Consider the following 12,813-nt stretch of genomic DNA (forward strand, 5'->3'; position numbering starts at 1 on the left):
CAGATTTGACCTGACCTGAAAACGGAAGTTGAAAACCTGAACCTTTCCAGAACAGGTTTCTGTTCTGTTCAGTAAACCTTAACCTGATCTGAAAAAAATGATTTTAAGTTTAGATAACCTCATCAGGAGTCATGTGGAAAATTTGGTCAGGTTACCTGAACCTGATGGTTTTTCGAATCAGCTTCGGATCAGGTCAGGTCCAATTTACTAGATCTAAGTTTTCCGGCCAATTTTTCCTCGGTTGTTTCGTTAAAATTTCGACTAAAATTGAGTGCAACACCAGTCAGAAGAGGTGCCTCTGCTTGAAATTATCGAATGGTGTTTGATCAAATGAAGTCAGTTTTCAGGCAAGATGAGCCAAAGTCTGAGCCGTAAATGTTTTGCAATCGCGTAAAAAGAGTTGGCTGCTTCTCCTAATTAGGAACATGTTGGTGGAGCGTTCGTTTCTGTTCCGGCTCTTTAGTGAACAACAAACAACTTAAAAAAAACTTCCAAAATTTCAATTTATTTTTTATAAAAATATTCAGAAAAGATTTTTATTCAGCAAAAAAAATGTTGAATGACCAACAGAGACGAACAGAGATTCAAAATGGGTATGTGATACGTTAAAATAAGAAACTTCAACAACAAAACTTAACATTTTTTTTCGTTTTTTTAAAAATTTTCCTTTCCAAAATACTTAATGTCAAAGTAAATGGTGCCACAGTCCACAATCACTTCCCGCTTCGATCGTTCCAATTCGACGAGCGATTCCAGGTCGACCATCACGTTCATTTTCTTCGGATCCGAGAAGCTGGCCGGAACCAATTGCCATTTGCCGGTCTTTAACTTCGCATTGGCCTTTTTCAGTTGCTTCATCACGACGGCAAACGGTTCAGCGCGTCCAGTTTTTAACATCATTTTTATCTCCTTCAAATCATCAATGTCCAACACTTTGTTGGTTATCGGAGCTTTCGATATGCTCAATTTGGCGCTATTCCACAGGCCATCCAATTCGTTGATTGACTTTTTCAAAAAGTCGAATGTCATCGCATTGGCACAAACGACGTACAGAGTGCCATCGCAACTGGGACGAACGTCGTACACTTCGGGTTTCGGCTCAACGAGAAACTGTTCAATTAGGCGATGGATACGTTGAGTGAGTTTCTTTTCTTTGAATGGACTCATGAGCTTGTCGTCCTTGATTTCGGCAATGATCGGTGGACATGCACATTTCACTGCTGGTGCTTCTTTTACATAATCGCATTTCTGTAGACACTTCTCGACTTCTGCCACAATCTCAGCCGATGTCGTTTTACCCGTTTTACGTACCATGTCCATGTACTTAACATTCGACTCAATCAAGTGCGGATCTTTTATCAGCAGAATCGCTAATTCGTTTCGTTCTAATTTTTGTTCGCTGGTCCATTTGTTGAAAGTTTGCCCGTAAATTTCGTTGAACAATTTCTGATCCACAATTTTTCGTACCTGTGTCAATATGACGTCGTAGTTCTTGATGCTCTTCGACTGATTCAATGACTCTGAATACAGAACCATTTTGGAGCGAAGATTTTCGAAATTTATCAACGCCTTCTGGTCCAATCTACGCATCCGATTCAGAAGATGTTTACATCGTACAATGGCTGCTTCCACACGTCCTTCGCCAATTTTTTTACAAATTGGTTTCGATCGCACGATATCCGGATCGTCGGATAACTGAAGAAGCAATTCAATCTGTTGGTGCAATTGTTCCTTGCTCAATTTCTTCTCGTTTTTGGCGCTCTGACACGAGAGCAGGAATACCTTGGTGGCTATTTTACGTACGCATATCCATTCCTTACATTCTCCGGGTGGCGCATCTTTCGCATCTTCCCGGGGCTGTTCTTCTTCTGAACACATAATTGCATCCCTACCGTTCCACAAAGCGTCGGTGAATTTTTCGTTCGGCTTGCCATTCGAGAAAATTAATTTTTTCGCTGCCTTAACAGCCCAGCACACATTTGTGCCATAGTCGGCTTCAAATTTGGAAAAGTTTTCTGGATTATCGGATAGAACCATCAGGATATCATTGCGTTCGATCAAACGCTTGTCTAACGGCTCCAATTTTTCGGCCGCGTTCGGAGGTAGGTCGAGTAGTTTGTCAACTATGGCACACAATTTTAACCAGACCTCCTTTTCGTCGATGACTTCATCAGCAGCTGGACTAGGTGTAGCTTTTTCAGAATCGTTTGAGGTGCTCTGTTGAAGTTCTTTGACATTCTTCTTGACTTTCATATCCTTTCCTTCTCCGCTCTGTTGATGGGCTTTGTTCTTTGTCCTTACTTCATCTTGTGTTGATTTCTTTGACGGTGACTGTTCAGCCGCAACCTTCCGCTTATCACCGTTAATATCATTCCTTTGGCTTAACGGTTTTTCAGGCTGAGTCTTAGCCGATTCTGTCGTTTCATTGACTGTGTCGACAGTCTTCCTCGCATCGTTGATTTTACTGTTACTTTGCCGATTTCGCAACAAAATCTTCCTCTGAGGAGATAGTTTCTTGAATATTTTTCTGTCCTTCGGTCCGTTTGGAAACAAAACTTTTTTCGACGACCTTATTGCCCACTCGACATTGGCGTGTCCCAGTTCATTGGATTGTGCCTCCAATTTATCCGGATTATCCGACAGCAGAAGCAATAAACTTTCACGTTGCTCCCATCGAGGGTCTCGTTTCGACATTTTGACGCGCACTTCCCTCGGCGTATTGAGTACGTTGTCCACAATGTCACACAATTGAATCCATTCGTTCGGCATCGATCGAGACTGTTCCTCGCCGGCAATCATGCTATTTTTATAGTTGGATCGTTTCAGCGACGATTCGCTTTCCCGGCTGATCGATCGCCGGCCAGCTGTTCTTACCGATGAAAAACCTTTCGTTAATATTTCCCGTTGACGTAACATGAGTTTTCTCACTCGTTCGTCTAGCATTCCATCCGGATAAAGAATTCGTTTGGCTGCTAGAATCGCACCGTCAACATTACGGGCTCCATATTTTTCATCGTGCAGTAAAAAGTCTTCGGGATCGTTTGACAGCATCATAAGTATGTCGTTTCGTTCTCTGACTCGACTGTCGGAAGATGGAAGTGTTTCAATCACATGCGTAGGTATGTCAAGCAGTTTATCGACAATAGTACACAACTTCTTCCACTCTTTTGGTAGTGGCTCTTGCCTTGTCGGAATGGATACTTTACTTATCGCCACCTCAGATGGGTCAATGCCGGATCGAATGGCTTTCCGAAATGGCGCTAATGACGAGACAATTTTTTTATCATAACGACCGTCAGGATATAAAATACGCTTGGCCAGATTCGTTGCCCACTTTACATTTTGTTCTCCGTATTTATCAACATGAGCGAAAAAGTTAGCTGGATCGTCCGACAGGATGAGGAGAATTTCATTTCTTTCCTTGACACGGCGATCATTTGGCTGTAAATCTTTCAAAATATTTGTCGATAGATCGAGCAGCTTATCGACAATATCACACAATTTCCTCCACTCTATCGGTGGTTCGTTATTGGATTGATCGCTCATCGGACTTCTTTTATCGTACAATTTTTGAGTGTTCTTCGTCCTACTATCGAACGTCTTTTCCGACTCGTCGATTCGGTTACGTTTATTGAACTCATTTGAGGCTCTATCGTTGGAATTACTGACCCAGTCCTCATCAACCTTTGGGTCGTACGAACGCTTTCGCGATTCGTTGTTTGCGTTTTGGTTTAATTGTCTGCCATCGACTGATTTAGTGGTTGTCTCATTGACTTTCATTACATTTCCAGTCGAGGCGGTTACTTTTTGTTCGGCAGCTAAAATAGCATTTACAAATGTCGATTTCGAAACAATTGGCAAGTTAGGTCGAGTGTTCACTTGATTTTGTACCAAATTAACGGATTGGTTCGGTCGCATTGTCGTTACAGTGCAAGGTGCTGTTGACGGTCGATTGAAAAAGCCGGCAGGCCTCTGATTTCCTACTGGATCCCATCTCGATTGTGGGGCCGATTGACGTGGTATATAGGGCAATCTTGGTGGCGGAATGGATGGTGTAAATGGTGTAGTGTGTGTGTTTGGGAATCGGGGCACTGATGAACCATAGTGCGATTGGGTAAATGCGTTTGGTGGAGGATTTGTCCATACTGGCGCTGGTGGATTTGTGTTTGGGAATGTGGGGAAAAGTGGAGGCGGCTTCACGAATGCTATTTCCTCCGACTCCATTGGCAATGGATCCAAAAATGGTTCCATTACCTGTGGGGGTCCGACTGGTGGAATCCATACGTCAGTTGGTGTAACAATTGTTGGCCACTGTTGACTTGGTGGCTTGACTTGCCAGCATTGTTGATAATTTGTCGACGTTTGTTGTGGAATGTTCATTTGTGAGGTTGATGGGGTAATTTGAGTCGAATTGTATGAAGTGGATAAACCAAGTATCGACGAGGCCACAGAAGCGCTTCCAATTGAAGTAGTCACATTGTTTGACAAAGTCGGAACAGCGGATGATATTTTTTCCTTGATTTCCTTTTCGTACAATTCGAATTCCTTCGTCATCGAATGGTCCAGATCTTCGTCTGACGACTCGGAAGAAGTGTTGAACGTAGGTGGTGGAGGCGCTTCCGGAATAAAATCATCATCATCGTCGTCCGGACTTTGATTTCTGAATCTGTCCGTGTCGTCCTTGGATGACGTATCAAAGTCATACGAATCGTTCATTTCAAGTCGGTTACCAAATTCTCCCATCAATTCCGACAGCTTTGACTTCAATCTTTCGTTCACTAGATCCAGTATAATGTCATTGCGTCGCTTAAGCTCATCTTTTGACAAACACCGGCCCGGATTCGTGCAACCAAACATTATCCGGTTCGCCTCCGTTTCGGCCTGTTTGTACATTTCCTCCTTTTGGATAACTTCAGCCGACAATTTCTGTTGCTTGGTCGCATTCAGACTGCCAATCGTTGGATTTCTTACATCCGAATAGTTTCGCTTCCACCGGTTCGATTCGTCCGGATGTGATGGAACGATTGGTTTCCATTTTATTGGTGTAGCGTCGTCGATGTCATCATCATCGTCCGACGATGACGAACTGAATTTTGGTTTTAGCATTTTCCGGTGATTCTTTTTCCGTACGTGGTGCATTCTGTCTCGATGTGGAGTGACTTTAATACAAAATATTTCAAATGTTAGCGTCTCATTATTGAGGAGAATTATATGGTTACAGTTGCATGAATTCAATGGGAATTAGGATACAAGAGACTAGGTTAAAATCAAAGTAAACAATTCAAAGGCATGCCACAATACAAGCAGAAGAAAATAAATTATTGTTTGGGAACCCCTATAGTCCTTCTGCAAAGGTAGCACTCGGTAATTCTGCATGCTTTTCACTACCCACATAAAATTCTTAGAATATCAAAGCTTTTGTTATAATCTAATCATCCTGATGACTGATTTAGTTATCGGAATTGTTAAAGTCGTTGTGATTAGCCGTCAATTGAAAACTAAATAGATCGGTGCCTCACAACACTTTGAGTCCCTGAATAGGCCACGAAACCAATGGTACGCCTTTTTGCATTGAGTCCTAACAAAGGGCCCTAATAGTGTATATTTAGGCCGTCAAACATAGAAGAAAATCCAAATCGGTGTCAATATGAAGGTGTTGGTACCGAATGACGAATGTCTTGGCAGACAACTAAAATTTTCGATTTGGTAAGTTGATTGGCACAACAAGCATTTAATAAAAAAAAATATTTTCAAATTTTATTCGTCATTTTGGGTCCGACACCTTTGGGTCCTTTATTACACCAATTTCGGTTTTCCATATTAGATATGACCGCCGAGCTGATTGGATATTGGACTCACTCCCCTATAGATCCGTGTACAGTTTTCTATAACGTCGTCTATAGTGTCAGGTTTGTGGGTTCAATGAGCTTTTGCTTAACATAGATTTTTAGATTCTCAGCCTTCTGTTCCTTTTTTGATGTTTAATGAATGTAGCAATTCCAATTCGTGTAAAGGTTTCCCTTTTCCTTTGAAGTATCTAAGCGCGGCTACAGTAACGGCCGACTAAAAGTGATGGTATACCACTCTACTCTACTCTTGATTACTTTTCATCAGAATAGTCGAATCTAATGCTTGTTGTCTCGCTTGTATCGTTTGAATTAGACTAAACTTTATCTAAAACCCCTGGTATGCGCCAGTCAGCTGCCGAAATATTTTTTGCGGTTGGATAGATAACGTAGCTGATGACTGCATGTCCTATAAAAAATAATTGACCGATGGACATCTTCCTAGCCTATTTAAAAATGGAATACTCTTATGATCGCATTAAAGTTATGTCTGATTATTATGACGGATGAATAGAAATTTTTGGGATTATTGCTTATGCAAAGCACGCTTTTGATATATCTGATTAATGCATGCCAAATCTCGTCATAACTGAGCATCGTTTTTTTAAGATCAGTAAAGCTTGAGTTATTGACTCATTTTCACCAAAAAAATATTTTTATATTTTTTGCCGCCATTATGACGTGAATTTTGAATTCCTTGCATGCTTTTTACGTTTATTATTACGAGTTAGATAAGTACATCATTACGGTATTCACAAATTCTAATATTTTTAGATTGGTCACACGTTCTACAACCTATTCCACATTACATTTTGTCTTCTTTCTACTGCTACAACTTTCTATTCGTAATTACTTACAACCTTCAAACATCTCGTCTTGATTTTATCTACTCTCATCAATTCTGAACAAAATGTCCCTTTGTGTAATTTGAGCTTTTAGTGATCAATCACAATTTGAATATCGTCAACGGTTAAGCGACTATCGTAACTCTTGACGTCATTTCTATGTTTTGGTTTACTTAAAACCTTCAAACATCTCGTCTCGATTTTATCTACTCTTATCAATTCTGAACAAAATGTCCCTTTGTGTAATTTGAGCTTTTAGTGATCAATCACAATTTGAATATCGTCAACGGTTAAGCGACTATCGTAACTCTTGACGTCATTTCGATGTTTTGGTTTAACTTCTTTGGTTAAACATTAAATGGTTCTCTCACAAGTCCTTTTCCATCTCTTAATTTGTCCGAAATCGGAAATATTTTTCACATTTTTTCATCGTCAAAACCACAATTGCTTTTGTGTATTTCTCTATTTTGAATCAATATTAGAACTGTTTGTTATAGGTTGCAAGCATATCTCGCTATTAGGCATCAGATCTCGTTCTGCACTTTTGTTAAAAAGTATCTTTCATCGATCTATCGTGATCTGTAAATTTTTTTCTTTTTTTGCCTTTCGATAGCTGTTGCTACGGATCTTATTGTTGTTTAGTGGTATCATCGTCATCAACGATAAATTATGCAACAATTAAATTGTCATCCGTCTCATCAGACTGTTGAACTCCTCGCCAGCGATTTCTTCGCTTTCATAGTCCATGATTTACAATATTTGGACAGTGGTCGTATTAAAAACTTGGATGACCTTCATGAGGCAGTTTTATTTTGAATCAGCATTCATCACCGTTTGTTCGCTGTTAACAATATATCGTGCATCTTCATTAACCTAAAGTCCCCTCAACGCAATGTGTTTAGAAAAAAAGAACGCTGATCAAGGTTAAAATACTCTAAGAGTTCGGTATAAAAATGTTAGCTTTGTCAATCACTCGCCACACAAAAATAAAACAGATAAATTGCATTTCGATTATTTTCGCAAAGCTTTTGTCAATAATTACGTTTGAGGTTTTTCCGTCTCGTTGAATCTCAAAATTTTTAATTTCATTTCTACTTTATAAAAATGTAAAATTTACATTGTAAATGAGCACTATTAGATCCAAACCGACCGTTTCTCTTCATTTTATATGGCATTTGTACCATTCAATGAATTCGATTTTGAAGGTTTTTAATGTTTGTGATGTTGCACATACACAAGAAACAAAACTATAATTTTCGTTTTATGACCGAATCGCTTCGAATCAACGCACCTAGCATAGTAGTAGAATATTCTCTATGTCAAGTTGACATTTAGAGTAGTTTTTACTCTAATGCGCTTGAAATAGTGTAAATATGTGAAATTACATGGTATTCACTGATGTTTTTTTCCTTTTTAGCCCCGTACGAAGTACGAAGGGGCTTATAGGATTACGATGCCGTGTGTAATTGATGGAATTCGAAGCAGACGGTAAGGGCAAAGTGTTTGCCTATGTTCATAGATGACGAATCCGCAATAAAAATTTGGGCCGTCTGTCCGTCTGTCTGTCACGTCGATATCTTGAGTAAATCAAATCCGATTTCAAAAAAAAAAAATTTCCCTGAAAGATAGTCAAAATAGTGAGGCTAAGTTCGAAGATGGGCATATTCGGGTCGGCCCTTCGTGAGTTAGGGCCACCTAAGTGATTTAAGGTCTTTTGGTGATATTTATGGCAAAATAAACGAATGTAAATGACACGGCAAATGATAGGTATTGTCAATACCAATCCAGGAAAAAAAGTTTTTTTAAATCGGGTGAGTGGACCGTGAGTTAGGGCCTTAGAAGTGAAAAGCTACTAGGGCCCTATGTGTATTTTACATAGAACTCGAGTAAATTTCATCCGTTTTTCGTAATTTTTGTTTCATTTGGAAGGTAATCAAAGGCCGAATAGAATGTTGTTGAAAAAAAATTAAATTTGGGTCCTTGGACTAAGGCCACTACTAGGGCCCTATGTGTATTTTACATTGAACTCGAGTAAATTTCATTCGTTTTTCGTAATTTTTGTGTCATTTGGAAGGTAATCAAAGGCCGAATAGAATGTTGTTGAAAAAAAAAAATTTGGGTCCTCGGACTAAGGCCGCTACTAGGGCCCTATGCGTATTTTACATACAACTCGAGTAAATTTCATCCGTTTTTCGTAATTTTTGTTTCATTTGAAAGATAATCGAACACCGAATAGAATGTTGTTGAAAAAAAAAATAAAAAATTTGGGTCCTTGGACTAAGGCCGTTACTAGGGCCCTATGTGTATTTTACATATAACTCGAGCAAATTTCATCCGTTTTTCGTATTTTTTGTTTCATTTGGAAGGTAATCAAAGGCCGAATAGAATGTTGTTGAAAAAAAATTAAATTTGGGTCCTCGGACTAAGGCCGCTACTAGGGCCCTATGTGTATTTTACATATAACTCGAGCAAATTTCATACGTTTTTCGTATTTTTTGTTTCATTTGGAAGGTAATCAAAGGCCGAATAGAATGTAGTTGAAAAAAAATTAAATTTGGGTCCTCGGACTAAGACCGGTACTAGGGCCTTATGTGTATTTATACTCAATAAATTAAAATTTTAGGGCTATTTGAAATTTTTGTTTTATTTGAAAGGAACGTCGTACGGGGCTTCGTAATTGCGCTATGCGCAATTTCTAAGATGTACACATTACATAATAATGTTACTTTAACTACATTAACCGGCGCAATAGGCTTACGGTCAAAGTAGGGTGACAGACGCACTAGGGTCACGTACGCAATAGATATACGGGTTTGTACGGGGCTCAGTCGCAGCAAACGCTCCGACTGTTCTGATGGCTCGTTTTGTTTGGCGTTTCAGTGTTCGAATCCTGGGATATCTATGGTCAATTTTCGCATGAAGTGTCCGAGTCTTCCATTTTTCTTTAAGTAAAGAGTCATATCGCCAAGACTTCAGGCGATTGGGGAACAAGCGGTCTCCGATTTTAATGAGTGATAGCTCGTTGGATTCGTCTTTCAATTCTAGGAAACACGTATCTTTCACTTATTCTAAAAAAAATTGTTTTTTGTGAAAAGCGTTCAAAAGTGAAGACATGTCAGAGGGTACCGAAAACAGTTTTTCGGCAATAACTCAAGAAAAAATTGTTTTAAATTGTTGTAATGTTGTACGAATGTCGGCCTTGGAAAGACCTACAGGTAGAGTATACGCACTGCTTGGTGCGAGTACATCCACGAGAGTTATGACTAAAAATATAGTGAATGTTCGGAGAGTCCGGATTCTCTTCAGCTTCGTTGTTCCATGGAACTGAGTATAGGGTGTTGTAGCTGGCCTCACCCACTATCGTTGCACATATAAATGAACCCAGTACTTTTGTGATGCAAGCCCACAGTTGTCTTGGAAAAAAAGTTGGTTCCAAAATGCAGATTTTTTCCTTCTTTCTGAGGGCTCCACAGCATCTGCTAGAACAGCATCTGGAACGGTACTACGGCAGTCATTTTTTATCGTGTACTATTCTTTTACCTTATCAATAGAAAACGTGTTTCCTAGAATTGAAAGACGAATCCAACGAGTTATCACTCATTAAAATCGGAGACCGCTTATTCCCAAAGTTAAAAAAATCGCCTGAAGATTTGGCGATATGACTCTTAAGGTCAAATACGAAATCCTTTCGCACGTGGCAAAGATTTTCGAAATTTGTCACGATGCAATAATATCGTAACGCCCTTAATACTCTTTTTCGCCAGGTCAAAAAATCTTTAAATTTCGTCACAACATCACTAATTCAAATTGAGTGATTTTCGTTGATAACTGGAGAGTTTCAAGTCTTTTTAATTTCCATGATCAAATCAAGGCATGACGGCCGATCTCTGAAGCGACAGCCAAAATACTTTTGCCGTCTCGAGCTGAATGTATAAAAAGAATGGCTTATCGGGCTGCATCCACTAGCTCAATATGGCCAGTCTGGACTTGGATCGAATGCTAGAACTTCCCTTGAACATTTCAAGGTCGGCGACTTATGGTCGTATCAAGCCTCCAGATTTTTTTTTGTTTTTTTTTGTATTATAAAACCACTTTTGGGTATTCTGAACCGGTTTCTGTTTCAACAAGAAATTTTATAAATTTTTTCAGGTCAGAGGATACTCGTATCTGTGTCACGTATTCACTCACGGTTTTAATTTTGCGTGTGCTACTTTTATTCATTTGGAACTGAATTTCAAATAGTCTCATCACAACGATCCTTTCAGCTTAATATACAACTGTAAATGAATGGTATACAGTGCCTTTGTCACACGCACTCCAACAGCAGGAACAAGAACAGTTTTTTAGGCCTCTTATTTTGTATGGAACGTCAGTAACGCAACACCAACATAAATCATTTGAATTCTGTTCTTCAAGTAAATTGTAATCAGACAGGGAGATAGTTCTAAGAAAGGAGGAAGTATTGGACTTAAATAACATTGACAGTGGCTTTACTAGTTTCAACAGTTACAACCATTACAACAGTAGTTCATCTACAATCTTAAGAAACACGCAAAAACTGTGGAGTCAACTGCTAACGTTAGTACGTCCGGTTTGGTAAGGTTGAAAATACACAAACAATTTTGCTTTTTCGATTTGTAGCAAAACGTTAAACAACGAAAATCGCAGCGTGATTTCTTGTCGATCTCAGCAATGCAAAATTGCTTGTGTATTTTCGGCCTAATAAAACCAGTCGTTCACAGCTTCCGATTATATTTTACCGTGTGTTTAAAGTGAATTCGGATGTAACGAAACATGAATGAACACGAATCTGATTAGGGAAACGGTTCATTCGGTTTCTGATAAATTCAGGCGACAAAAATCAAGTTCATGACGATCCATCAATGTTTCAATTCTTCGACAAAACCACATTTATATATACCAACAACGTGTTTTACAGCATTGTGGACGCTCATTTTGAGAGAATCGATTGTATGATACTTACTGTACGATAAATTTAAATCAAATTTGATATTCTGATACATTGATCACCCGATCTAAGTATAAATACAGTATTGACATGCCGAAAAGTATACTAAACAATTTTGGTTTTCAAATTTGGTATACTCACTTTCCCTTTCACCTCCGAGCCCTTCGATTTGCCAATTCGAAAAATTGAACTTTGATTTTGACTTGATGCGGTTGTGTTTCGTCGATTTCCGATCCGTTGTTGTTTGACTTCTCAAAGATAGTTGGATGTTGATGTAATGTCTGTGTTTCAACACTCTCGTTTAGATTTGTAGATTCAATTTCTAAAAAAATCTCTTACACAGAAGGATATTTTTTGGCTGACTCTCGTTTGTAATCTCCAAAATGTTTTCTCTGTTGACGTTTTTGACAGTCTTAAATAATCGAAAAAAGTAGTAGAGAGCAGCAGTTTTCTTTTAATGAACTGTTGCACAATCCACTAGAACTTTTGTTGTTCTGAAAGAACAGGTCTGTTCCAAGTGCAACAACGAAATGTCAAATTTCATCCACAGAGCCATAACCAAACAAATATTGTTTACAAAATGTTCGTAAAATCGTTGAGGTTATGGCTATGTGGATGAAATTTGACATTTAAATGCACTAAAATTACTCTTGCACTAGCACTTGGAACAGACCAACAGGCTATGACGGTTATAGATCAAAATTTTGGCCACTGACAGTGCGATCGCATGCTAAATTTTGTGTGCTAACTAACTAACAGCAAACTTCACGAAATGGGGTAAAAATAGAATTTTTGTTGCGTAATAGTAATAGAATAAACTTAAAAATCTGACTAAAAAGTTTATTGAACAACTTGAAGTAATCAAGGCTGTATACAGCCTTGGAAGTAACCGGAACATGTTTATAGGAGAATGATGTTTAGAAACTGAGAAGAAATGTAATAAAGTTTTCGCATATTTTAGTTCTGTAATGACAAATGTGAAGTTGGTTCACATGAAAATAAGCCGCAGAGAATGAATACTATGAAAAAAATGTGGCTCCTCTACAGGCCAACTCCCTTGTCCCATTCAGCGGATAACAAAAATTACGAAACCCAAGTTTCGGCGTTCGGATGAATTTCTCACGCTAACGATTCCAACTGAGTAAGCCATTTA

General features: G+C 38.8%; 1 protein-coding gene across 1 annotated transcript; it reads right to left on the reverse strand.

Moving 5' to 3' along the window:
* Positions 1–492: 492 nt before the first annotated feature.
* Positions 493–12,069, reverse strand: LOC119076459. The gene is made up of 3 exons (XM_037183223.1): positions 12,000–12,069; positions 11,802–11,941; positions 493–5,159 (listed from the first exon to the last, which is right to left on the reverse strand). Exon 3 carries the CDS (start codon positions 5,137–5,139, stop codon positions 655–657), a length of 4,485 nt encoding a protein of 1,494 aa, XP_037039118.1. The 5' UTR covers positions 5,140–5,159; positions 11,802–11,941; positions 12,000–12,069; the 3' UTR covers positions 493–654.
* Between the last annotated feature and the right edge of the window lie 744 nt (positions 12,070–12,813).

Source organism: Bradysia coprophila, unplaced genomic scaffold (genome assembly GCF_014529535.1).
Source record: "Bradysia coprophila strain Holo2 unplaced genomic scaffold, BU_Bcop_v1 contig_232, whole genome shotgun sequence".
NCBI lineage: Eukaryota > Metazoa > Arthropoda > Insecta > Diptera > Sciaridae > Bradysia > Bradysia coprophila.

Coding starts and splice junctions, on each gene's coding strand:
- LOC119076459 (XM_037183223.1), bottom strand. CDS start 5,139: ATGCACCACGTACGGAAAAAGAATCACCGGAAAATGCTAAAACCAAAA.